The following is a 26644-nucleotide window of genomic DNA, read 5'->3' as shown; positions in this document are numbered from 1 at the left end:
TATTTATTTCAGCTTTTATTTCTTTCATCACATTCCCAGTGGGTCAGAAGTGTACATACACTCAGTTAGTATTTGGTAGCATTGCCTTTAAATTGTTTAACTTGGGTCAAACGTTTTGGGAAGCCTTCCACAAACTTCCCACAATAAGTTGGGTGAATGTTGGCCCATTCCTCCTGACAGAGCTGATGTAACTGAGTCAGGTTTGTAGGCCTCTTTGCTCACACACGCTTTTTCAGTTCTGCCCACACATTTCCTATAGGATTGGGGTCAGGGCTTTGTGATGGTCACTCCAATACCTTGACTTTGTCGTCCTGAAACCATTTTGCCACAACTTTGGAAGTATGCTTGGGGTCATTGTCCATTTGGAAGACCCATTTGTGACCAAGCTTTAACTTCCTGACTGATGTCTTGAGATGTTGCTTCAATGTATCCACAGAAATTTCCTGCCTCATGATGCCATCTATTTTGTGAAGTGCACCAGTCCCTCCTGTAGCAAAGCACCCCCACAACATGATGCTACCACCCCCGTGCTTCACGGTTGGGATGGTGTTCTTCAACTTGCAAGCCTCCCTCTTTTTCCTCCAAACATTATGGCCAAACAGTTCTACTTTTATTTCATCAGACCAGAGGACATTTCTCCAAAAAGTACGATCTTTGTCCCCATGTGCAGTTGCAAACCGTAATCTGGCTTTTTTATGGCAGTTTTGGAGCAGTGCCTTCTTCCTTTCAGGTTATGTCGATATGGGACTCATTTTACTGTGGATATAGATACTTTTGTGCCTGTTTCCTCCAGGATCTTCATAAGGCCCTTTGCTGTTGTTGATTTGCACTTTTTGCACCAAAATACGATTTCCGTCTCTAGGAGACAGAACGCGTCTCCTTCCTGAGCGGTATGATGGCTGGGTGGTCCCATGGTGTTTATACTTGCGTACTATTGTTTGTACAGATGAACGTGGTACCTTCAGGCGTTTGTAAATTGCTCCCAAGGATGAACCAGACTTGTGGAGGTCCACCATTTGTTTTCAGAGGTTGATTTCTTTTGATTTTCCCATGGTGTCAAGCAAAGAGGCACTGAGTTTGAAGGTAGGCCTTGAAATACATCCACAGGTACACCTCCAATTGACTCAAATTATGTCAATTAGCCTATCAGAAGCTTCTAATGTCATGACATCATTTTCTGGAATTTTCCAATCTGTTTAAAGGCACAGTCAACTTAGTGTATGTAAACTTCTGACTCAATGGAATTGTGATACAGTGAATTATAAGTTAAATAATCTGTCTGTAAACAATTGTTGGAAAAATTACTTGTGTCATGCACAAAGTAGATGTCCTAACCGACTTGCCAAAACTATAGTTTGTTAACAATGTAAAGTTCCTGACTTCATCTTTAAGTATTCAGACCATTTGCTATGAGACTTGAAATTGAGATCAGGTGCATCCTGTTTCCATTGATAATCCGTGAGATGTTTCTACAACTTGCCTACACACTTGTCTATATAAGGTCCCACAGTTGGCAGTGCATGTCAGAGCAAACACCAAGTAATGAGGTCGACAAAAGAGTTCCGAGACAAGAACGACAACCGCTGAAACATTCATTCTATACCAAATGAATGAATGTCACTCTGAACTATCCCCTCTAACCGAGAGAAAGAGAGAAAGAGAGAGAGAGAGAGAGAGAGAGAGAGAGAAGACGAAACTCTCCAACAGAAACTAACTTTTCACCAGCGATCAAGACGACACACTGAGCGTAAATATATTGATTGATTGCAATTGTTCCCGAATGAGTGAGTGTTCATGCGCAAAGGATTAGCATTTCAATTGTTATAATTATCACTCTGTAGTGATTTCTTAGTCGACCCCCACTTCCCCTTTTGTCTAACAAGCTGCCATGCCGGTTTAGCCCACTAGGGCACATTCTCCTATCATTTCATGTAACCACATTTACTGTTTGTTTATGAATTTCTGTGAATTACTTAGTTAGTAATAAATAAATTATTTAAAACAATTGATGTATGGACGACTCATAGTGAAGACTGGGTTCGTGCAGATAACCAACAATTTACGACGTTTGGAATGAGACTAACCTGAGGTAAAGTAAATAATTAATTAATTTGAAGACTAATTGATCAGAAAAAATATCTGAAGTTATTTTAGGAAATGTATGTTTTTGTTCACCGGAGAATAAAACTTTATATCGCTATCTGCTCTCTGCTGATTCCATGGTGGTGCGGGATTATGTCACGTCTAATCAAGGTGGGTGGAATCAGGCGCAGAGAGCAGATAGCGATATAAAGTTTTATTCTCCGGTGAACAAAAACAAACACGGTCAACCCAAACACACACAGGGTGAAATTATCCAAACACAGGATAACAGACTAACCGGAGAATAAGAAACACAAAAACACGATAGACGAAAATGAATGACAACATAAACAATCCCGCACAAAACAAGGGTGGGACAACCTACATTATATACAGACACTAACTAAACAACACACAGGTGCAACCAATCAGACAAAACCAACAGATACACGAAAAGGGATCGGTAGTGGCTAGTAGGACGGTGACGACGACCGCCGAGCACCGCCCGAACGGGCAGGAGAGCCAACCTTGGCGGAAGTCGTGACAGTAACAAAATGTGGAAAAAGTGAAGGGGTGTGAATACTTTCTGAATGTACTGTATAGGACCTTGAATAGAGAAATCACAGAATTTAAAATGTTCACATAATTGAGCCAGCATTTTAAGAGTATTGACAACAATTTGATTGGATGTAAGTGGAAATTGGAGGTGACTACAGCTGACGAAGAGGAAGAGAAACAGGAGTTGGCTTCTGGTTGACACCAGTCAGTTACTGGGGTGCGAAGCCAGTAAACAATCTTTTGTATATTCGCTGTCCATTAATAATACATACAGTTATGAAGGCCTAGTCCTCTATGTGTTTTCTCTCTCTGGAGGAATGCTTTACGTATTCTTGGACTCCCACCGCCCCATAAAAAAAAGTTACACTTATCCACTAAAGTGATCAAAGACTTTGGTAGAAAAAGAGGAAGACATTGGAACAAATACAGAAATCTGGGCAATGCATTCATCTTGACACAATTTATTAGCTAAAGTCAAATGGAGAATACTCCATCTCTGAAAGTCCAGTTTAAGTTTGCTTATCAGGGGAATAAAGTTATCCTCATGGAGGGAAGACATGGTACGGGTGATATTGATCCCTACATATTTAAAGCCAGACTTGGACATAGGAAATGGAATAGTTTCCCGTGGAATGTGTAAAACTAATTCATTAATAGGAAAACTTTGAGAAATTCAATTTAAAACTAGAAAACACACCAAACCTACGCAGTAGGTCTACTATATCAGGGACACACACTTCAGGGTCTGAGATGTATAAAAACAAGTCATCTGCATACAAGGAAACGTTGTGTTCCAGTCCCCATCTGTAGATACCACGTATTGAGGGTGTGGCCTTTAGCATAATAAAAGGGGTGTCTATCGCCAGGGCAAATAACAGAAGGGACATTAGACATTATTGGCGTCTGGCCCTTGATAATGGGAAATACTGTGAACAAAGTTTATTTGTAAGTACTGATGCCTTGGGTGATGAGTACAACAGTTGGACACGGGAAATGAAGTTTGCACCAAAGCCAAATTTTCCCCGTACAGAGCATTAATATTCACATTCTACCCTGTCAAATGCCTTCTCCGCATCTAAAGAGATATTTACTGCAGGAGAGTGTATGACATTAAGCAGACGTTGAATGTTAGAAAAGGAGTGACGACCCTTAATAGACCCCTTCTGAGCCTTTGAGATGATGTCTGTCATAGTAGACTATTCGAGAGGTGTGCAATTTCACTCACATTTTTACATCTGCATTTAACCGTGAGATCGGTCTGTATGAGGCACACTCAGATGCATCTGTGCCAGGTTTTAACAAAAGTGTGATCGACACCTCTGTCAGGGTTTGGGGTAAAACCACCCTGGTCCAGGGCGTTTTCAAACATTTCAAGCAGGAGGGGTGCCAGTTTGGAAGAAAACTCGATTGCGTAGCCATTTAGGCCAGGGGATTTCCCACTTTGCATGGCTGTAATATAATGAATAATCTCCTCTAACTGCAAAGGTTGATCAATTTCCTCTCTCTTCTCTGTACTAAATGGTAGGAGTTTACAAATTGTCAAGAAAATCATTCAAAATGGAATTGTCTTCAGGTGATTCTGATGTGTAAAAATCTTAGTAAAATGTTTTGAAAGTATTATTCATTTCAATGGGACTAACTGTTAAAACACCCGAGGTTTTGTGAATTTGAGGGAGAGAGGCAGATTTGCACTTGATTGATGAGTTAGAAGTCGACCAGCATTTTCTCCAACGCTCGTAAACAAAACGGAGCTTGCGGAGGAGCTGCTGCTCAGCCTTATCTGTGGATGGTAAATTCTACAGAGTTTGAAGCCTATCTCTGTAAAGTTCTGGTGATGGAGAGGCGGAGTATTGTTAGTCTAATTCCAGAATGGCGTCGTTGTTTATTGAGAGTTTCCCAAAGTGTCAATGGAAAAATGTAATCTGTTATTTGTCTCAATAAAGACATAATTTGCATTCGATAGAACGGTGCAGAATTAATTGTTCGAAAGTAAAGATGTGTTAAGTCTCCATGGGGGGGCGAGAGCATGGCATTGTTTATTAATCAGAAACAACTGCAAAGTCCTTCCTCATCATGAGTCGCGACTGAGCTGAGCCAAACTGCCTCTTGACGTCCCCTTGCCTGAGCCATCGGAACAAATAAAAATAGGGGGTGAAAACTTATGTTGTTTTTTTTACCAGAAATGTTTTGACTTAGTATGTATATATATACATATATATATACACATCAAGAAACTTGTGAGAACCTCTGTTTTTATATTACTTTGAGGTATTAACAGACACTAGTAAATATTCCTATAATATTATTAAGTACTACTTTCTTACAGAGAAAACAAACAGACAAGCAGACTTGAGTAAGTTTATTTTCATTAAATGAAATGTGTAGGTACGTTAGAATCTAAGAGAACATTGCCATTTCAATGATGATCCTTTTCAACACTGAATCACATCAGTAATAGGGTAATAACAATGTGTGGTTTGATCCGTAACAAAATTAAATGAAAATGTTAACCCTATTCACCACATAACAACCAAAATATCTATATTTTGAAATATATATAGGAACATTTTGACTCCCAAAACGTATAAGGCATGAATAAAATGCAATGAACATGTACAATTTTGAAACTTGAATTCTTTTTACTTACAGAAGTGAAGTTCTTAAGCATTAAAAAACTGATTTAGCCTCAGAGCCTAGTACCCTAGGTAGACTGATTCACAGTAGGATTCATTATTTAGCAAATAAAACCCACAATATGGCCAGACAAGTATCTAAGGCCAAGTGCAAGACAGATTATCATACCAGACACCATTCCATGGCTTTTTTTTATTGGTAGATTTCAAGGGCCCATGTCTTGACTGAAAACTAAGAATACTTGTTTGGTGTTTAATCTAAGAATGTTCCATGCAGTCTCTTGAGAAGTATTGATGTTTCGGGACTCAGTCAAACCAAGTTAAGGCTACTGCTCTTTGAGGCAATTTAGAGAATCTCACTTAATGCTAAAAGACTCTTTTATGCTTCTTTCTGCCTGTTGCTTTGAGATCCATTTCCAGGCAGGGGGAATATCTGCAGGCAGTGCATCATACTCTTCGGCAAAGTGCTTGTTGAATTTTGCCATCACAAATTTCCAGTAGTCCGAGGCCTGTATGCTGGAATCCGCAGGAATAAGCCAGTCAGGGTAAATGTCCCGGTATTTCTTGTAAGGATGCCACTGTCCACGTGTTTTATAGCATCTGAAGGCGGTATCATTGAACACTGAAGAGGAGCAGATGTCAGTGACAAGATTTCTTGAGCCCTCAAACCTAAAACGACCAAGTCCCTCTGGTCGATGTATTGAGGCACAGTGGTTTGTGTGGGCTTTTCCTCCTGCCTCGCACGGTGCCTTGCAGAATGGACACTGCTTCCCACAGCCAAACACTTTTGTGAACAGCTCGTTCTGTGGCTTGATGTTCTGTCTTTCCAATTTCGTTTTCACATCCTTTGCTCTTTGGAACTCTTCTCTCAGCGACTGTTCCATATCCACTACAGATATTTTAAGCCAGTGGGCAAACGATTCCTGTTTGGAATTGTTGAAGATCATGGTGGCTTCCAACGCATCTTGTGGAAGCACCAGCTTCTCTCCTAGGAGCCTGCATATGTCCTTAATGAATTCCTTTATGTTGCCCTTCTCATTCATCTGTGCTTTTGTGATTGCCTCAGTGATGACACTGATGATCCCTTTGAGTTGACAGTCTTCCAAATCAAACATTTTGTTTCCTTGTGAGAAGCGCTTCAAGATTTCATCCAAAATCCAATTCTTGACAAAGCCTTCGTAGTCACAAATGTAGCTCACATAGTTGGCAAAGTTGAATTCTGACAGTAGTTGCTTCAAGATAGAGTACTGGAAAAATGCCCGAGAGCTGAATTGAAAGGCATTCTGTCCCGTCAGCATTACATCAACAATTTCCGGACCCAGGGAACTGGCAACATAGGCTTTTACTGCTGGTTTGAGACACAGGGTGGTGAACTGCTCAGCTTTCTTCTGACACTGATCTTGTCCACTGACCAAGTCTTTGAAGTCTTCCAAGTATTTATCTTTGAACTGTTCAAGGCACAAACGAGGATTATTGTCAGTTATGAACGTTTCATGCAGACCCTGGAAAGTCCTGGCTGCAAACCCACAAATGTGCAATTTGATGTTCAGTTCAAATTTGAGGCTTTTGTCAAGTTCTTTGTTGGCATCCAGCTTCTCTTCAATCATGTGCAGAATCTCTTGTATGTATGTTTCATGGTAGTCTGTTTTCTTTTGGACCTTCTCAAACACAAACTCTTTGCATTTGGCTATAAGGTTGTCTGCCATGGCCTGGGTTTTTCTTGTGTGCTCATCCATGTAAAACGCCTTTACTAATCTCTTGAAAACCCCCTCTGGAGTGACTATGAAGGGTTCTTCTCCATGATCTTTAAGTTTCACTTGGTTCAGCTTTTCATTCACTGAACTTCCCTTCTGCACCATGTTAGACCGAAGCTGGTTGAAAACATCACTCAAAACATCTCGTGGCCTCAATCCTTCAAAGTTGGATAGCTCATACACGGTTTCCTCCCATACCTTTTCAAATTCTTTATCAAGGTCCTGCTCAGACCACCGAGATTGACTCTTTCTGCAGTCCTCAAGCAACCTCAGCACTTTTTTCTCCATCACAGCTGTGTGGTTCTTCTTTATTGTGTCAAGCTTGATCATTCCTTTTCGAATCTCAAAAGCAGCTTCCAGTTTACTCATTATAGAGTTTTCCATCTCCCTTTTCATACCTTTGGTGCTGTTTGCAAAATCCTCTCTGTATCTCTCCACAAGATAGACATGGCCCTCTGTCTGCTCGTAGTACTTGGTCAGGTTGTCAAGAATGGTCTTCTCCCATTTGATAAGTTCCATTGAGGCTTCCATTTTCAATTTGCTGTGAAAATCCCTCATGTTGTCCATCTGGTATTTCATCGCAACTGTCCCAAAGTTGGAGATCCTTGTTTCAGCATTTGTTGTCCATGTGTGCATGTGCTTTTTGAATGACCATTCCCACTTACTGAACTCAACACACAACTTCATGTAGGCATCAGCCACCAGGCTGTTTCTGAAGCTGAAGATGAAGTTTTCATACTTCACAGCATTCCACAGGCTTTTTGTCCACTCCAGAAAGTCCATGATGTTCCCAGGGGTCTCACAGTCCTGGAAAACCTTGATCATGTTCTTTTTGAACTCGTAGACAGACTCGCTGTACCCAGCGTTGACAGGTGCCATTGGAGGGTTACCATGCCAAAGTCCAGGGATGTACCAGTTACCAGTCTCTGGGTTGTACTCCATCACATCTGTGAAGCTTTTGTTCTTTTCCTTTTTTTCCATTCTGGCTGCTGCCTGGGTCATCTCGTTCAATTGCTCCAAGAGCATCTTCCGGTCTCTCATGTTCTTGTCGTGTGCCGAGACATCTGCCACATTCTGGTGGACAAACTGGCACTTGGGTTTCTTTCCCACCTCTTTCATTCGAAGAAAAGCATGGACAACAATTTGAAGGATGTCCTTCATCTCGGTCGAATTCTCCATGGCAATATTGACAATTGTGACATCACTCAGTCCAACAACTAGAGTGGCTAGCTCATTGTCGTGCTCATAGCTGTCATTCAGCTGTGCCAGCTCTGGCGACTTCAGTCCTTCTGTGTCGATGATCACTAAAAAATCGCAGTTCAGCTCCTTTTTGAAGTCGTCTTTGACTTTGATGAGAAGCATGAAGGCCCCTCTTGTGCATCTGCCGCTACTGACTGCGAACTGCACTCCAAACATTGTATTCAGTAGAGTGGACTTTCCTGTGCTCTGAACACCTAGAACGGTTACCACCAGGATCTTGTTCTTCGGCTGCACCAAGACATTGAGCTGATGTAGCACATCACTCACCCATCTCAAAGGTATGTTGGACGCGTCTCCATCCACCAGCTCCAGAGGAAACCCATCCAGAAGCAGCTCAGCACATAGTCTGGGCAGGTTCTGCATTTGTTGCCGTGACACATCAGTTTCTCTGAGTAAGACAGAAGACTCATAAAGTTGACCCATTTCACGTAGGAAATGCTCGGTTCCCAAAGAACTGTTTGAAATCTGTCTGTCAAGGTCTGCAATTTCTTCTTTGTTTTCAGAGGAGTTCTGGCACTTCTCTTTGTACTGCTCTCTGAGGCCAGACAAGTTTCTACGAGACAGATTGTCCAGGTTCATTCGTATCCATTTCAAGAAGTAGGACCTTTCTTGCCCAGTGCTTGACATTGCATTTATGAAGCAAGACATTGCACCTGATATGTCATAGTTTCTCTGCTTTTTCCTGAGTTGTATCTTCTGTGATTGGAGATCACATTTATACATCTCTATGTTCTGATTCCTAGCTTTCTGCAGTCTGCATTCCTCCTTCTCTAGACGTGCCAGCTCCTTCCAGACCTGTCCTTGCAAGGGAAGCTGACTTTCCTTATACTGTGGTATGTCATGTATGTTTGAAGTAATTGCATCAGCATTTTGCTTTGCACTTTGACATTCTTGGCAGTCCTCGTCAACCAAGATCCCAAGCTCGTGTGCCACTTCAGCCATCTGCTCCAATGGCATTTTGGACTTTGAACTCTTGATCACCTGACCAACTGCGTTTCGCAAGTTCTTCACAAAGTCTGCATCATTCATCTGTTTGTTCTTCAGGATGACGTTGCTCGTCTTCAAGTTTAGCTCTTTGGCGGTTTTCTTCAAAGCATCAATGCTGAAGCTCTTGCTCTGTAAGTTACCCACTAGAAACAGCTGTGCCTTGGTGTTTTGGCTGGTCAGTAGCTTGTACTTGTTGTCCAAGTTGTCGAAGAACACAAAGACTGCTGCAGAAGTCTGACAAAGAAAGGAGTACTGGGTCTCAAACAAACTGATGTCCCCTCTTAGATTAGCTATAGCGACAGGTTCACCAAAGATGTCAATGTTCTTGTTCCCACAGGGAAGGTACCAGCTTATCTCAACCAATCCATTGGATATCCTCCTTGGACTATCACCACATTCCATGTCACGGTGGACAAATGTATCATGATACTGTTGGGGATTACTCAGAAGCTTGTTCAGAATCTGTGACTTGGATAGAGAGCACTCACCCAATCTGACAAAAGAGACCATGGGGAGGTCAGAGAGAACAATCCTGTCTTCAACAAATCCTCTTGGGTCTGCCAATGAATGAGGCCTAAACTTCTTGACAATGTCTCGCATTGCCCAAAGCATGAGCATGCACTGTTTTGTGTCACAATTGGGTAGAAGCAGGGGCACAGAAAACTGACACATTGACATTTTCAAGACCATCTCTTGCTGCAGAAAACCATTGGAACACAGAAAGAGAGCAGTAACAATGTCTAAGGGGTTTACAACATTACTAGAGTCCAGGTTATTAAACAGACTCTCCAGATCTAGGTCTATGTTGCAAAATGAAGCATCACAACTTTCCTCACCTCCTGATGAGGTACATTTCACACTCCTAGCTGTTACATTAACCATCATTAACCTCTTCAGGAAAGACCATGGTAGGGCTGAGAGAGTGTGAGCGGGTTCATCTGTGACGGTCTTCTCATCGATCTGCAGCACGGTGCTCAGGGTGAGCTTCTCTGTGTAGTGTTGCTCCAACCCCAGGTTCAGCAGCAAGCTCTCCAGGTGGGTTTCTGTGGGGGGAAAGATAGAGATATTTTTTTGCTATGATCAGGTGAATTTAATACATTTTTTTTTTTATTAAATCTGTAAAGTACAACCCTTATTTTATACATGACATATCAGAACAGGGGCAGACTGGCCAGCTGCCATTTCGAGAAAATGCCAGCTGGTCCATTTTGAGCCCAGTGGGCCTGTCTAATTATCATTATCTGGCCTATACTGTGAGCCTCAAAAAATTATGAAAAAGAAAACACTAATATATCTTAATTAGATAAGTATTCACCCCCGAGTAAATACCATGTTAGAAACACATTTGGCAGCATTTACAGCTGTGAGTCTTTTTAGGTAAGTCTATGGGCTTTGCACACCTGGGTTGTACAATATTTGCCCATTCTTCAAGCTCTGTCAAGTTGGTTGTTGATAATTGCTAGACAGTCACTTTCAAGTATTGCCAATGATTTTCAAATAGATTTAAGTCAAAACTTTAAGTTGGCCATTTTGGAACATTCAATGTCATCTTGACGTTGAATGTGTATTTGTCTCCCAGTGTCTGTTGGAAAGTGGACTGAACATGGTTTTCTTTTAGGATTTTGTATGTGCTTAGCTCCATTCTGTTTCTTTTTATCCTGAAAAACTCCCCAGTCCTAGCCAATGACAAGCATACCCAAACAGGATGCATGTTTTGGAATATTTGTCTTCTGTAAAGACTTCCTGCTTTTCACTTTGTCATTTAGTTGAGTATTGTGGAGTAACTATAATGTTGTTGATCCATCCTCAGTAGTCTCCTATCACTGCCATTAAACTGTTTTAAAGTCACCATTGTCCTTATGGTGAAATCCCTGAGTGGTTCCCTTCCTCTCTGGCAACTAAGTTAGGAAGGACGCCTGTATCTTTGTAGTGACTGGGTGTATTGTACACCATCCAAAGCCAAATGAATAATTTTAGGCTCATGTTAACCACTATTATTGCACACAGAGTGAGTCCTAGTTAAAACGTTTATATGAAGAACAATTCTCATTTAGAAGGCTAACATCACATTACATTTTTTCACAAATAGTTTAATATGTACTCATTCATTTTATCCAACATCTAGATGTAAATCTGATAATTGAAAAGTGTACACAAACAGATACAGTAATGTGGGTTTCCTGTCCTTCATGAGATCACTAAATGAAACACTCATCATGACTGTCCTTTAAGTGTCCACGGCCACTCCCACATTCTCAAAAAACTTTTTTTATTTTTTTTTTATTTAATTTTTTTAATTTTTACCCTTTTTTTCTCCCCCATTTCGTAGTATCCAATTGTTGTAGTATCTACTATCTTGTCTCATCGCTACAACTCCCGTACGGGCTCGGGAGAGACGAAGGTTGAAAGTCATGCGTCCTCCGATACACAACCAACCAAGCCGCTGCTTCTTTAACACAGCGCACATCCAACCCGGAAGCCAGCCGCACCAATGCGCCGGAGGAAACACTGTGCACCTGGCCACCTGGCTAGCGTACACTGCGCCCAGCCCGCCACAGGAGTCGCTGGTGCGCGATGAGACAAGGACACCCCTACCGGCCAAGCCCTCCCTAACCCGGGCGACGCTAGGCCAATTGTGCGTCGCCCCACGGACCTCCCGGTCGCGGCCGGTTACGACAGAGCCTGGGCGCGAACCCAGGACTCTGATGGCACAGCTGGCGCTGCAGTAAATTATTCAAACTTTTGATGTCCAAGTGTTTCTCTGTGTTCCACAGTTTACATTCCAATCTCAAACACTACAGAGCATAGGGGCAGTGTATTTTATGACCGGCTTACAGGCGACTTCCTGCTCTCCCCCTCTATGAGAGAGAGCACGCTGTAGAGCAGACCCACTGTAACCTGATCCTTCTAACCTTCACAGGAGAGTTATGACAAGTACCGACAGGATGCACTGTGTCACTGTGTGTAGACAGCCTGGTCTCTTAAACTGGATGCACTGTGTCACTGTGTGTGACGAATGCAGAGAAAAGCTCAAACCAAGTTTTTTCACCACACTGGATTCTGCATTTATATGCCATAGCCTCCACATAACCAAACAATATTTTATATGTCAAGACAAAGTTTAGGGTGTGACTTCTCAGAAATGTTCATCTGTTTCCCAGAACTGCCTGTTGGTCTATTGTTGAGCGGCTGGTCTCGGGTGATGTGTGTTCCAGCTTCCACTGCCAACAAGAAACACAACAGCTTAACACATTGCATTTGTGTCAACCATACTTTTATTCAGTCAAATCCAGCTGAACCCAGTTATACCTGTTGTAAATGTTTTTTTATCGTAACAAACTGTGTCTAAAGTTTCATGACATATATTTGAGACTTTAACAGTTAACATGGACATGGGAGGAGATCCTGACTCACTGACACTGACTCAACTCCAGCCACTTTAATAATGGGAATTGATGGGAAATGATGTAAATATATCACTAGCCACTTTAAACAATGCTACCTTATATAATGTTACTTACCCTACATTATTCATCTCATATGCATACGGATATACTGTACTCTATATCATCGACTGTATCCTTATGTAATACATGTATCACTAGCCACTTTAATTAGCCACTCCTAATTGTCCCTAGAATTTTTAAGCAAACAGCTGGAGGCAGGGCTTTCTCCTATAGAGCTCCATTTTTATGGAACGGTCTGCCTACCCATGTCAGAGACGCAAACTCGGTCTCAACCTTTAAGTCTCTACTGAAGACTCATCTCTTCAGTGGGTCATATGATTGAGTGTAGTCTGGCCCAGGAGTGGGAGGGTGAACAGAAAGGCTCTGGAGCAACGAACCACCCTTGCTGTCTCTGCCTGGCCGGTTCCCCTCTTTCCACTGGGATTCTCTGCCTCTAACCCTATTACAGGGGCTGAGTCACTGGCTTTACTGGGGCTCTCTCATGCCGTCCCTGGAGGAGGTGCGTCGCCTGAGTGGGTTGAGTCACTGATGTGGTCATCCTGTCTGGGTTGGCGCCCCCCCCCCCCCCCCTTAAGTTGTGCCGTGGCGGAGGTCTTTGTGGGCTATACTCAGCCTTGTCTCAGGATGGTAAGTTGGTGGTTGAAGATATCCCTCTAGTGGTGTGGGGGCTGTGCTTTGGCAAAGTGGGTGGGGTTATATGCTTCCTGTTTGGCCCTGTCCGGGGGTGTCCTCGGAGTGGGCCACAGTGTCTCCTGACCCCTCCTGTCTCAGCCTCCAGTATTTATGCTGCAGTAGTTTATGTGTCGGGGGGCTAGGGTCAGTTTGTTATATCTGGAGTACTTCTCCTGTCCTATTCGGTGTCCTGTGTGAATCTAAGTGTGCGTTCTCTAATTCTCTCCTTCTCTCTTTCTCTCTCTCGGAGGACCTGAGCCCTAGGACCATGCACCAGGACTACCTGACATGATGACTCCTTGCTGTCCCCAGTCCACCTGGCTGTGCTGCTGCTCCAGTTTCAACTGTTCTGCCTTATTATTATTCGACCATGCTGATCATTTATGAACATTTGAACATCTTGGCCATGTTCTGTTATAATCTCCACCCGGCACAGCCAGAAGAGGACTGGCCATCCCACATATGCTCTCTCTAATTCTCTCTTTCTTTCTCTCTCTCGGAGGACCTGAGCCCTAGGACCATGCCCCAGGAATACCTGACATGATGACTCCTTGCTGTCCAGTCCACCTGACTGTGCTGCTGCTCCAGTTTCAACTATTCTGCCTTATTATTATTCGACCATGCTGGTCATTTATGAACATTTGAACATCTTGACCATGTTTTGTTATAATCTCCACCCGGCACAGCCAGAAGAGGACTGGCCACCCCACATAGCCTGGTTCCTCTCTAGGTTTCTTCCTAGGTTTTGGCCTTTCTAGGGAGTTTTTCCTAGCCACCGTGCTTCTTCACCTGCATTGCTTGCTGTTTGGGGTTTTAGGCTGGGTTTCTGTACAGCACTTTGAGATATCAGCTGATGTACGAAGGGCTATATAAAATAAATTTGATTGAAATTTGATTGATTTAACTATGCCACTTTGTTTACATACTCATCTCATATGTATATACTGCACTCGATACCATCTACTGTATCTTGCCTATGCTGCTCTGTACCATCACTCATTCATATATCCTTATGTACATATTCTTTATCCCCTCACACTGTGTACAAGACAGTAGTTTTGGAATTGTTAGTTAGATTACTTGTTGGTTATTACTGCATTGTCGGAACTAGAAGCACAAGCATTTCGCTACACTCGCATTAACATCTGCTAACCATGTGTATGTGACAAATAAAATTTGATTTGGATGGTAAGAGACCCTGGAGGCAGGCTGGGGAGTATCGCCGTCCACGGGAGGAACTGGAGGCAGGCTGGGGAGTATCGCCGTCCACAGGAGGAACTGGAGGCAGCTAAGGCGGAGCGGCAACAGAATGAGGGAATACAGCTGGCAAGGAAGCCCAAGAGGCAGCCCCCAAAACATTTTTGGGGGGCACACAGGGAGTGTGGCTGAATCAGGTTGGAGACCTGAGCCAACTCTCCGTGCTTACATTGACTGGTCCTTGGTACCGGTACCCCCTGTATATAGCCTCGCTACTGTTATTTTACTGCTGCTCATTAATTATTTGTTATTTACATTTTTTACTTTTCTATTTTTTACTTAACACTTATTTTTCTTAAAACTGCATTGTTGGTTAAGGTCTTGTAAGTAAGCATTTCAATGTAAGGTCTACACTTGTTGTATTCGGCGCATGTGACAAATACATTTTGATTTGATACAAGAGATGAAGGCGAGCCTTGAAATGAGTGTTGAGAAAGCCGCAACAGTTGAAAATAAACTAAAAAGTTGAAGGGTACACTTAATGTTATCGAAGCTGACGATAATGAACCTAAAAAAAAGAGAGCTGTTGTTAAGAGAACTTGTTATACAGACTAGATCAATGCACGAAAATCAGGTGAATTCATGGTTAAAGCGGTGCAGATCCCAGGCGATACTGTTGACCAAATTTAGGGCATCGATACAAGTGCCAATCATTGCCAAATTCGCACCCTTTAAAGATAAAATATTGGTTAAAAGCCGGGGCAAAAAACTTGCCGGCTTTCAAAAAGGCCTGAACGATCCGTTCCCAAAGGGAATAGCAGAACGACGCAAAGTACTGTACCCATCTTCAAAGACAATAGACTAAAAGGCAGACGAGTAGCTCTCATAGTCAACAAGCTATACATACATTGATAACTGTTTCAAGAAACCAAGACCACTCCATGGCTATTCAAAATGAAATGGAAATCAAAACCTATCAATGGTAGGGATTGTAATATAGAAAAATAAATATTTAAAAAATACAATTTATAAAGAAACTACACAATGCATTCAGAAAGTATTCAGGCCCCTTCACTTTTTCCATATTTTGTTAAGTTACAGCTTTATTCTAAAATTGATTAAATCGTTTTTTCTCCCTCATCAATCTACACACAATAACACATAATGAAAAAGCACAAACAGGTTCATTTTTATACATTCGCAAATGTAAAAAATGAAATATCACATTTACATTCAGACCCTTTACTCGGTACGTTGTTAAAGGCACCTGTATTTGGTGTGCCTTTATCACTGCAGATCCTCACAAGCTCTGTCAGGTTGGATGGGGGGCGTCGATGCAGAGCTATTTTCACGTCTCTCCAGAGATGGACCACTCAAGGATATTCAGAGACTTGTCATGAGACTTGTCACATTCTCCCAAGATGGCATAGCAGTTCAGACATATTTTTGTCCTCGTCCTGTCGTGTCCCGTATATATATATATATATATATATATATATATATATATATATTTACAACTTTTTTTCACATACATTTTTAATTTTCCAATAACTCATCTTCAAAACACTCTCCTGCAATCCGTTTCACCAATTTATATTTATATAAAAAAGTATTATTTACCTCAGATCTGTGATCCTCCGAGAGGCTAGCCAGAAATTAGCCAGAAGCTAGCCGGGAGCTAGCCAGAAGCTGGTCCAGAAGCTACTCTCTAGCTTATTTACTGGCTAATCGTTGGTACTCAGCTGACCACGGTTTGTGGTCATCGGCTGTCCTTTGGCTCGAGAATCTATCGCCAGTTTTGTACGGCGCGGTGCAGCGCAGCGCGGCTCGGAGCGGAACATATCGGACCAATTTTTTCTCTCCATGTCCCTGGATTTCGGCCGCTGGCTCTGGACGTCCATGCCTGGATCTCGCAGCTAGCTAGCTGCTATCCGTGTGACTATCGGCTTTCGTCGATTCCGGAGCTAACATCAATTGTTCCGGAGCTAGCCAGCTGAAGAGTTCCATCAATCACTCCTGGGCTGCAGTCACCTATCCGGACCCGTTTTGCTGCCTACGTGGAGCCCCACCGGGCCTTCACGGCTAGACTGCCGACGTTGTCTACTCGAGGGAACTGTCCGGCTGGCTCCTCCGGCGCAACGTTGCCTGGGCGCCCATCTGCGGCCTGCTAGCCGTTGGCTATCTTATCGGCTGCTATCTGAATAGACAATCGGACAATTTTTATTTTATTTTTATTTATTTATTTTTCTTCTTGGGCCTCTATAACTATATCTATTGTTTTTATTTTTGTTGTTGTTGTGTGATTTGGATTCATCCCCTCTACCACACGGAAACCCACTAATCTACTGACGGAACGCAAGAGTTGGCTAATAACAGACCTCCATCTTTTGCTAGCTTGCTCCTATGCTAGCTTGCTACCGATTTAGCTGTCTAAATCGCCGTGACCCCCAACCAACCTCTCCACTCACTGGACCCTTTTGATCACTCGACTGAGCATGCCTCTCCTTCATGTCAATATGCCTTGTCCATCTGGCAAGTCAGTTAAGAACAAATTCTTATTTACAGTGACGGCCTACCCCGGCCAAACCCTAACCCGGACGACACTGGGCCAATTGTGCGCCGCCCTATGGGACTCCCAATCATGGCCGGTTGTGAAACAGCCTGGAAACGAACCAGGGTCTGTAGTGACGCTTCTAGCACTGAGATGAAGTGCCTTAGACTGCTGCGTCACTCGGGAGCCCTATAAGAATGTTGTGGAGTAAAAGTGAAAGTAGTCAATAGGAAAGTACAGATACCCCCAAAAACTACTTAAGTAGTAATTTAAAGTATTTTAGTTTAGTACTTTATACCACTGCATTCTAGTCAACACAATGCGCCACGACAATCTCGCCACAGTGGAGTAAAAGGGAAATGTATGGAGTAAAAGGGAAATGTATGGAGTAAAAGGGAAATGTAGGCCCTCGGATCTTTATTTGTATTTTTTTGGAACTCATTTGGGTAATCAACTTATTGTTGAGAGATAGAATAGTAGTAAACACAAGGTAGGTGCAATTTTGAAATTTGCTTGTGCATCAGAAATGTTATTTTTTTATGACAGTCACTGACAGTCACTGAATTAGTCCATGTCAGCTAAACATTTTTAGATTGGTAAAGCCCCGGGATACCCAGGGATGGGCAACTGGCGGCCCTCCGTTTTGTAGCCCTGCGGATCAATTTCCCAAAAGAATAATAACAACAAAAAATTTAAAAATTAATTGGGGGGGGGGGAAACTTAGTCGACGTCTAAACTTACAGTTGAGAGTTAGAATAGTAGAATACTAGGGATGTGCACCTTTCCCTTTGAAGATAATTTGATACGTACAGTCCATTTAAATTGAGAAAATAAATGCATTAAAAGCATTTATGTGAAGATTTGTGATTGACAAGGACAATTTGATGTTGGACAGCAAACTTTAAATCATGCTTAAGACTGATGAAAGGCAACGTTTGTTCTGGTGGGGTTGGCGGGACTTTTAAATACATCATGACTAGGTCACAGAGAGGAAGTTTCCATGACACTCTGCAGCTTGCAGTCTCATGGCCTATTCCCAGGAACTAACTTGTCGTGATTCCTTATTCTACATCCCAGAGAGGCATGTTTCTTATACAAAATAAATGTCTATCTGAAAGCTGGCCAACGTTGTGTCCTGCTGAACATGGCCCTGTTTAGATGTCTGTTTAATACCTGCTACGGCAGCATCCATTGGTTGAGCTGGCTCAGACTTTAGACCGTCAGTTTGTGCTCTGTGAGAAGAATCCTCTTCTTCCCCAAGGTATAAGTCACAGTCCTGCAAATTAAGAAAAAAAATCCAAGATTTAACAAGTTAAAATGAATGGTTTAATCTTTTGAAATGTCAGCCAATAGAATAATTTCAGAATTTCACACAGGGGACTCTTTGAGACAAAAACAGGGAGACTTTGTTCAGCTGGAAATGCAATCTAGTCTGTATTGTCACATGCTATTCCCACCTGGAAGTGGGAACTATGGAATTTTCATCCCAAATTGCCCCACTCACTCTTTAACAGCGACATTACTGCCCCTCGAGCCAGGTCTAACTCTTGAGGACTTCTTGTTCGTTCATTTTGTGGGCTGAGAGAGGAGATTCCTTCTAACACAAATAATACTTTATAAAATATTTAAAGTTATTTCAAAATAGTAATTACCATCAGAGTGATACAAATACAGCAGTTCGGTCAATAGTCCGACTGTCACGACTCCTACCGAAGGTGGCCCCTCTTCCTGTTCGGGTGGCGCTCGGCGGTCGTCGTCACCGGCCTACTAGCTGCCACCGATCCCTTTTCCCTTTTCTGTTTTTTTTGTCTGATTAGTAACACCTGTTTCTTGTTTACGTTTAGTTGGACTATTTAAGCCGGCAGGCCCGCCTGCTCTTTGTGCGGGCTTATGTCATTTCCAACTGTGTATTTTGTGTGGTAGTGCTGGTTGTTTTGGATTTTCCCTCCGGACTGGTGTGGTCCTGGTTTTGGGCGATTGTTTATGTGCGGCCAGTTTCTTGGCGAGTACATTTTTCCCGGTGCGTAATAAAGCGCTACTCCACCACACCCAGTGCGTTACAGAAGCCCGCACCCCAAATGGAGTCAGCAGGAGCAGCGCCCACCCCCCTTCCATCGATGGAGGAATGCATCCTCCATCATCCTCGGATTGGGTCCGCGATGGACCAGATGATGGAGCGAATGGACCGATGGGAGAGGAGTGGTCTCCCCACTTCACCTCCGGCTCCTCCGACAAGTCTACCTACTCCTTCCCCGGCGTCCGGCTCCAGCGCACTTCGTCTTGCGCCCCCGAGGGAGTACGATGGAGCGGCAGCTGGGTGTCAGGGGTTTCTACTCCAGCTCGAGTTGTACCTGGCTACCGTGAGGCCGACTCCCTCGGGGGAGGAGAGTGTGAGTGTCCTCATCTCCTGCCTGACGGGTATAGCTCTGGAGTGGGCCAACGCGGTGTAGAATGGCCCGGACTTGGCGAGAGAGCACTATCCGGAGTTCACCCGCCATTTCCGGGGTGTATTCGACCACCCTCCGGAGGGCCGAGCAGCGGGTGAGCGACTAATCCACCTTAGGCAGGAGACGAGGAGCGAGCAGGACTTTGCGTTTTCGAGTTCCGGACCTTGGCCGCTGGGGCCCGGGTGGAACGATAGGGCCCTGATGGACTACTACCGGTGCAGCCTCCGGGAGGACGTCCGAGGGGGCTAGCGTGTCGGGACGCCACTCTCTCCCTCGACGAACTTATAGACATGTCAATCCGGCTGGACAATCTGCTAGCTGCCCGCTGGCGTTCAGAATGGGTTCTGTCAGTTCCACCTCCTAGCCCTCTCGCTTCCATTCCTATGGAGTTGGGGGGGGCCGTGTCGAGGCTCCTCCTGCACCAGCTGTGGTCGGAGAGGACACACGGCCGACTGGTGCTGGAGGAGCTCGGCAGGGAGTCGAGACGGCAGGCAGAACACTTCTCGGTCACCCCAGGTGAGTCAGCATCAAACTCACCCAGAGCCCCCTGTTGGTCACATGTTTGCGTACATTTTTTCCCTGGATTTTTCTCCCTCTTCCCAGCATAGGGCGCTAGTCGATTCAGGCGCAGCTGGGAACTTTATGGATCGCGGACTCGCCCTCAAGCTGGGAATTCAGCTGGTGCCGATAGATCCCCCCTTTCCGTGCACTCCTTAGATAGCCGGCCATTAGGGTCAGGGCTGGTCAGGGAGGCCACGGTCTCACTGGACATTGTAACGCAGGGGATCATAGGGAGCGGATTAGTCTCTTCCTTATCGATTCACCTGCGTTTCCAGTGGTGCTGGGGGTTCCCTGGCCAGCCAGTCACAATCCCAGGATTTCGTGGAGACAGGGGGTTCTCCAAGGGTGGTCAGAGGAGTGTTCGGGTAGGTGTATGGGAGTTTCCATCGGTGGAGAGTCCAGACCAGGTTTCCACTGTGCGCATTCCCTCTGAGTATGCTGATTTGGCTATCGCCTTCTGTAAGAAGAGGGCGACCAAATTACCACCTCATCGACAGGGGGATTGTGCGATAAACCTCCAGGTAAACGCTGCGCTTCCCAGGAGTCACGTGTATCCCCTGTCACAGGAGGAGACGTTGGCTATGGAGACATATGTCATGGAATCTCTGGAACAGGGGTACATTCGGCCCTCCATTTCACCCGTCTCCTTGAGTTTCTTTTTTGTGAAGAAAAAGGAGGGAGGTCTGCGTCTGTGCATTGATTATAGAGGTCTCAATTCCATCACAGTGGGGTTTAGTTACCCGCTACCTCTCATCGCTACGGCGGTGGAATCATTTCGCGTTTTTTCACAAAACTGGACCTCAGGAGCGCGTATTATTATCCTGGTGCGTATTTGGGAGGGAGACGAGTGGAAAACCGCGTTGAGTACCACATCGGGCCACTATGAGTACCTCATCATGCCGTATGAGTTAAAGAATGCTCCAGCCGTCTTTCAATCCTTTGTAGACGAGATTCTCAGGGACCTGCACGGGCAGGGCGTGGTTGTATATATCGATGATATCCTGATCTATTCCGCCACACACGCCGCGCATGTGACTCTGGTGTGCAGGGTGCTTGGTAGACTGCTGGAGCATGACCTATACGTCAAGGCTGAGAAGTGTGTGTTCTCCAAACGAGCCGTCTCCTTCCTGGGTTATCGCATTTCCATCTCGGGGGTGGTGATGGGAGTGTGACCACGTTAAGGCCATGCGTAATTGGCCGACTCCAACCACGGTGAAGGAGGTGCAGCGGTTTTTAGGGTTTGCCAATTACTACTGGAGGTTTATCCGGGGTTTTGGCCAGGTAGCCAATTACCTCACAGGCCCATTACCTCACTGCTGAAGGGGGGGCCGGTGCATTTACGGTGGTCGGCAGAGGCTGACAGAGCCTTGAATCGGTTGAAGGCGCTGTTCACTGATGCGCCCGTGTTGGCGCACCTGGGCCCCTCTTTAGCGTTCATAGTGGAGGTGGACGCGTCCGAGGCTGGGGTGGGTGCCGTGCTATCACAGCGCTCAGGTACGCCACTGAAACGCTTTCTTTTCGAGGAAGCTCGGTCTGGCGGAGCGTAACTATGATATGGGAGACCGGGAGTTGTTAGCTGTGGTAAAGGCCCTGATGGTGTGGAGACACTGGCTTGAGGGGGCTAAGCACCCTTTCCTCATCTAGACTGACCACCGGAATCTGGAGTATATCCGGTCAGCTAGGAGACTGAATCCGCGTCATGCAAGGTGGGCAATGTTCTTCACCCGATTTAGGTTTACTATCTCGTATAGACCATTATTTTTCCCACAATAGTATTTTGATCTTTGAAAGCTGTATTTTCCCACAATAGCATTTTGATCAACGGTCATATGCTTGTGCTTCTTAGAATGCATCTCTCCCTCATACGTGCGGACAAGGAGTGAGAGTCAGCAGCCGACAGCGTAACAGGGACAGGCAGATACTTTCATAGCAGGAATTAACATAATGCAGAGGCTATTAAAGCTGACCAAATAATGGATTTTTGAACAATTTACGGGAGCGTTGTGTATATTTTCTTTCTTTAAATCACAGAAAATTACTGATGTAAGCTAAATGCTTAGGTAAGAGGAAAGCAATGTCGGTGCTGGTAATTCGGTTTATCTTCCCAGGTCTACTATAACACTAACCACACCACAACAACGCAATAAGGCACAGGGGCATGTGGTATATGGCCAATATACAACGGCTAACGGCTGTTCAAACTCACAACGCAGCGCGGAGTGCCTGGATACAGCCCTTAGCCGTGGTATATTGGCCATATACCACAAACCCCCGAGGTGCCTTATTGCTATTATAAACTGGTTACAAACCTAATTACAACAAGAAAAATAAAAGTTTTGTCATACTCATGGTATACGGTCTTGTATACCACAGCTCTCAGGCAATCAGCATTCAGGGCTCAAAACCTCCAGCTTAAAACTACATTTTAGTCATTTAGCAGACATACAGAAGCAATTAGGGTTAAGTGCCATGCTCAAGAGCACATCAACACATTGTTCATCTCGTCGGCTCACGGATTTAAGCCCACAACCTTCCGGTTACTGGCCCAACACTCTTAACCTCTAGGCTAAGATGTAATCGTTTAACCATCTATAAACGAGTGTTTAGAACATGTCAAAACAGAACAGCTCAAACCAAGCTACAACTTTAGCTCATCAGGTTCAAACAAGGTAACAAGACACTTGTCAAGCTCGGTCTAAATTCACTCTCTATTAGCAACGTTCAGCTTCAAAATAGTCAAAGGCAGGAAGCGGTATAGCTCATTTCAACAGGAAGCTACATGCATACAGGGTCAGCTCGCCTCCACGCTATTGCCCTCCTTTTCAGCCTTAGCAGAGTTGCAAAAATGGTGTAACAGAAAGGTGCAGTTGATGATGGCACCAAAACAACCTCTCTTTTTCTCTGCCTTTCATCTGTCCATCTTCACCAACATGGTCAGACGACCAAGTTAACCAGCAGTGAGGCCTCTCATTGACATTTCCAGTCCCTTTTCTCTCCACCCTCCTCTCAGTCTCTGGGCAATAGACAACTTTAGCCTCTGCTCCGTCTGCCTGAAGGGGTATCCTTGGTGGTGCTATAGTTTTACACGATCTTGACAGTATGCAAAGCATCTAGCTATCTGAACAAATATGAATGCCCTCCAATCTGGACACTGTCCTCCTGTACCTATGTAAAAGCATCAAAAGTCTTTCCTTGAATTCTATCTCCTTTCCTCCTTTCTCAAAACGCATCAGAGATCCATTGCATTGCATTTAAGGAAGGGGGTGAGGAGAGAGGACGTGAGGAATTGAGAAAAGATTTAAGGTTCAACTCCAAGTGTCACAACCTACCTCTTCATTTATATCCATTAGCAGGGTGTTTTCAGCCACGCCTCTTACACCGGGTCAAAGGTCAAAAACTTTCAGATGGCCTGGATCTGAAATAAGTATGGGATAATAGATAAGTTAACCAATGTAACAATGCTAATTAAATGACCTTAGGATCAAAAAAACTGCATAAACTTCCATTACAAGTGTTGGTAAAAACATTAATAGATGCTTTATGGTAAATGGTATGTCACTGAAGAGAGAAAGCACTAGATCTGACCTTGTTTTACTGATCTTAGATTATATAATACTATTCCCCCCCTAGATTTGGAGATGGTAGGCTGATCCTAGATCTGTGTCTAAGGGGAACTTTAACTGGGCCGCCCCAAAATGACATGGTAAAGGGGAACCAGTATTATCAAATGAATTAATGATCTGGAATGGTATGTTATTGTGGCACTCACTAACCATTTTGCCAGAATTTACTTCACTGACAGGTAGCAGTATGACAAAATACCCAGGCAGCACATTTGGATCCTTGGAAGTTGAGGGACCGTACATTTTTGCTTTCTCATTGGTTCTGGGAACGAAGCCATAAGTTTCCTGACGGGTAAAACTGAACGTTTTTTAAAGCTTCTGAGAACGAAAGTAAACATTTAGCCTGTTCTGGGAACACACATTGTTTGGTTGCAGGGAGTAAATGTTTTACTATGGTTCCCTGAAAGTTTTCCAGGGAGGTTTCATTAACATTCTGAGAATTAAAATGATAGGTTATTTGAAAATAATTAATAACGTTATGAGAACATGTTTCAATAACGCTTTTAATAACACTGCCAGCTTAGTTTGGCTTAACTGTTTTGAACTCCAAGCACAGATAGGACACATGGAACTTTATTTAGTTAGGCATTAATTATACCCCCAAAAAGTTTTATTGTGGCACATGGTCAGTGAGATTCAAACCTATGATCTTCTGTTCCCTATTCATGGGATTATTCCACTGTGCCACCAGGATGTAGTTAGCATGCCATCTTTTTTTCAATCCATTCATTTTATTCTATTCAAACAGACCCTATTTCAGAGGAAACAAGTACTCATTAAGATCAATAATTGGACGAAGCCAACACACCTGAAGACACTTAACAAGATCAAGGCTATAGAGTTTTATTGAAGCTCAGAAAGGACTAAGTTTTTAAATAACATTCTTATAACGTTACTAGTGTTTTCTTGTGGTTTATGGTAAGTTTCTTAATGTCCTGAGAACATGACTTTAAATAGAACCACAAGGAAACCTGCAGAAAATGTTATGCTGAAGTAATGAAATTCCCACAGAAAAATGGTTGTTTCTTAACCTTCTCTGGATAATTTGAGAAGATTACTTCAAATAGAACCATGAAGAAACCTGTAGGAAGCATTATGCTAAAGTAAAAATATTTCCATCTAAGAAACACATGGTTCTCAGAACGCTATGTGCTAGCTGGGTATTCAGCACTATTCCCAGAATATTGTGGGAAGGTTGTATTATGGGAAGGCTGTACGCAAAATAACCATAGGTCAACCATGGCTCTCACCAAGCTCGAATAAGCATATGGTTCTCGGAGTGTTAACGTGCTAGCTGGGTACATATTTAGTTTTCACTCATAAAACAGCCATGACTCTCCTCTCTTCCTCCATTGCATTTCAAGCAACAAAGCGTGAGACATCGAGGACACTTCATTTACAGAAAATAACCTGCCACACAACAAGAAGTACGCTACTACATCTCAAGCTGAAACTCTTTTGCATTGCATGTGTAACTCTAGCCCACGTAGCATGTGATTAATATTTACATTCGCCATCATGCATGTGTGCACACGTGCAATCACTCAGTTAAATCAGAAAATATGACTGTTGGAATTGATGATGCAGAGCGCACCGATTATGCTAATGATAGCCTAACAACAAGCCTCACCATTTATTTTAAAGGCTTCTATTGACGTTATTAAAACATAAAACAAACAACTTGTCTATTGCCTGAATTATTTAAACTATTATTTGAAAGCTTAATGTATTCTCCCTGGCATATCACATACTTTCCGCGAACCAGCTCACCTCAATACATCTTCCAGAGAGTTCAGCAATCTAATAAAAATGAGTTTCATTTTCACCATAAAATGCTCTCGGAGGTGGTGGGAGGAACCATATGAAACGAGAAAGACTATCTTTCATGACTGACTGTTTCTGACCACATTTGCAATCAAATAAGTATTACGGAGTCTAGTTGATAGGTATCCGACTAGCCGGACTGTTCCCCCGGTCTCCACGTGTAGGGATTTGTACAATGCACAAATAAGGCTATTGAACTTGACATTGGTGTCTGTCTTTATTCCTTTATCCAACATGTCATACAGAGACAATAGGATGGAAAATGTAAATATTCTAGTGTTCACGATCACATTGCCGAAGTTTGATTTTGTAATTAACAGTTTAAAAGCAAGGATAAAGTTTTGGTTCAGTCCGTCCAATATTCTTTCACTTTCGTTTTTCTGTAAATTGGAAGCAAGCAGTTTTGTTTCGACCAACAGTTTACAGAGAAGGAAAGAAGGGTTATATATATATAGGTATAGATATATAGGCTTTAATCTTTACAGTGTGTTCTGATCACAGCTCAGGATGGTGACCATAATCTCTCTATTTCACCAGGAAGACGCGACAGTGGCATGTATTCATTGATGACAACGGAAGGCAATAAAATATTTAGCCAATTAAAAGACATACATAGATATACACAGTACTAGTCAAATGTTTGGACACACGTAGTTGTAAAGTTACTAAAAAGTAGTAAGTAGTTGCAAAGTTGCTAATTAGCTAAAATTGTCTGGGATGAGATTTGAACATGCAACTTTTGGGTTGGTAGCCGTTCGGGTTGCTATACATTCATGCCCATCCATTCAACCCAACTTTTATTTCACTCACCAACTTTAAACATCAGCTATCTGAGCAGCTAACCGATCACTTCAGCTGTACATAGTCCACCTGTAAATAGCCCACTCAATCTACCTACCTCATCCCCATACTGTTTTTATTTACTTTCCTGCTCTTTTGCACACCAGTATCTCTACTTACACATCATCATCTGCTCATTTATCACACCAGTGTTAATCTGCTAAATTGTAATTTTTCGCTCCTATGGC

The 26644-nt window shown here is 43.4% G+C and overlaps 1 protein-coding gene across 1 annotated transcript; it reads right to left on the bottom strand.

Moving 5' to 3' along the window:
• Positions 1-4984: 4984 nt before the first annotated feature.
• LOC110531660 (up-regulator of cell proliferation) lies at positions 4985-25997 on the bottom strand. Its single transcript, XM_021614979.3, has 4 exons — positions 25563-25997; positions 23499-23584; positions 18335-18437; positions 4985-10317 (listed from the first exon to the last, which is right to left on the bottom strand). Exons 2-4 carry the CDS (start codon positions 23514-23516, stop codon positions 5630-5632), a joined length of 4809 nt encoding a protein of 1602 aa, XP_021470654.3. The 5' UTR covers positions 23517-23584; positions 25563-25997; the 3' UTR covers positions 4985-5629.
• Positions 25998-26644: the final 647 nt, after the last annotated feature.

This window comes from Oncorhynchus mykiss, chromosome 9, assembly GCF_057628025.1.
Source record: "Oncorhynchus mykiss isolate SJ-2025 chromosome 9, ASM5762802v1, whole genome shotgun sequence".
NCBI classification, from domain to species: Eukaryota; Metazoa; Chordata; class Actinopteri; order Salmoniformes; family Salmonidae; genus Oncorhynchus; species Oncorhynchus mykiss.
The sequence above is the reverse complement of the archived record's forward strand: the minus strand, read 5'-3'. Positions and strand labels throughout refer to the sequence as shown.

Bases quoted from the DNA above. Each gene is read 5' to 3' on its own strand.
- LOC110531660 (XM_021614979.3), bottom strand. The intron at 10,318-18,334 runs GTATTAAACAGA...TTCCCCCCACAG, and splicing joins AATGGATGCTGCCGTAGCAG to AAACCCACCTGGAGAGCTTG.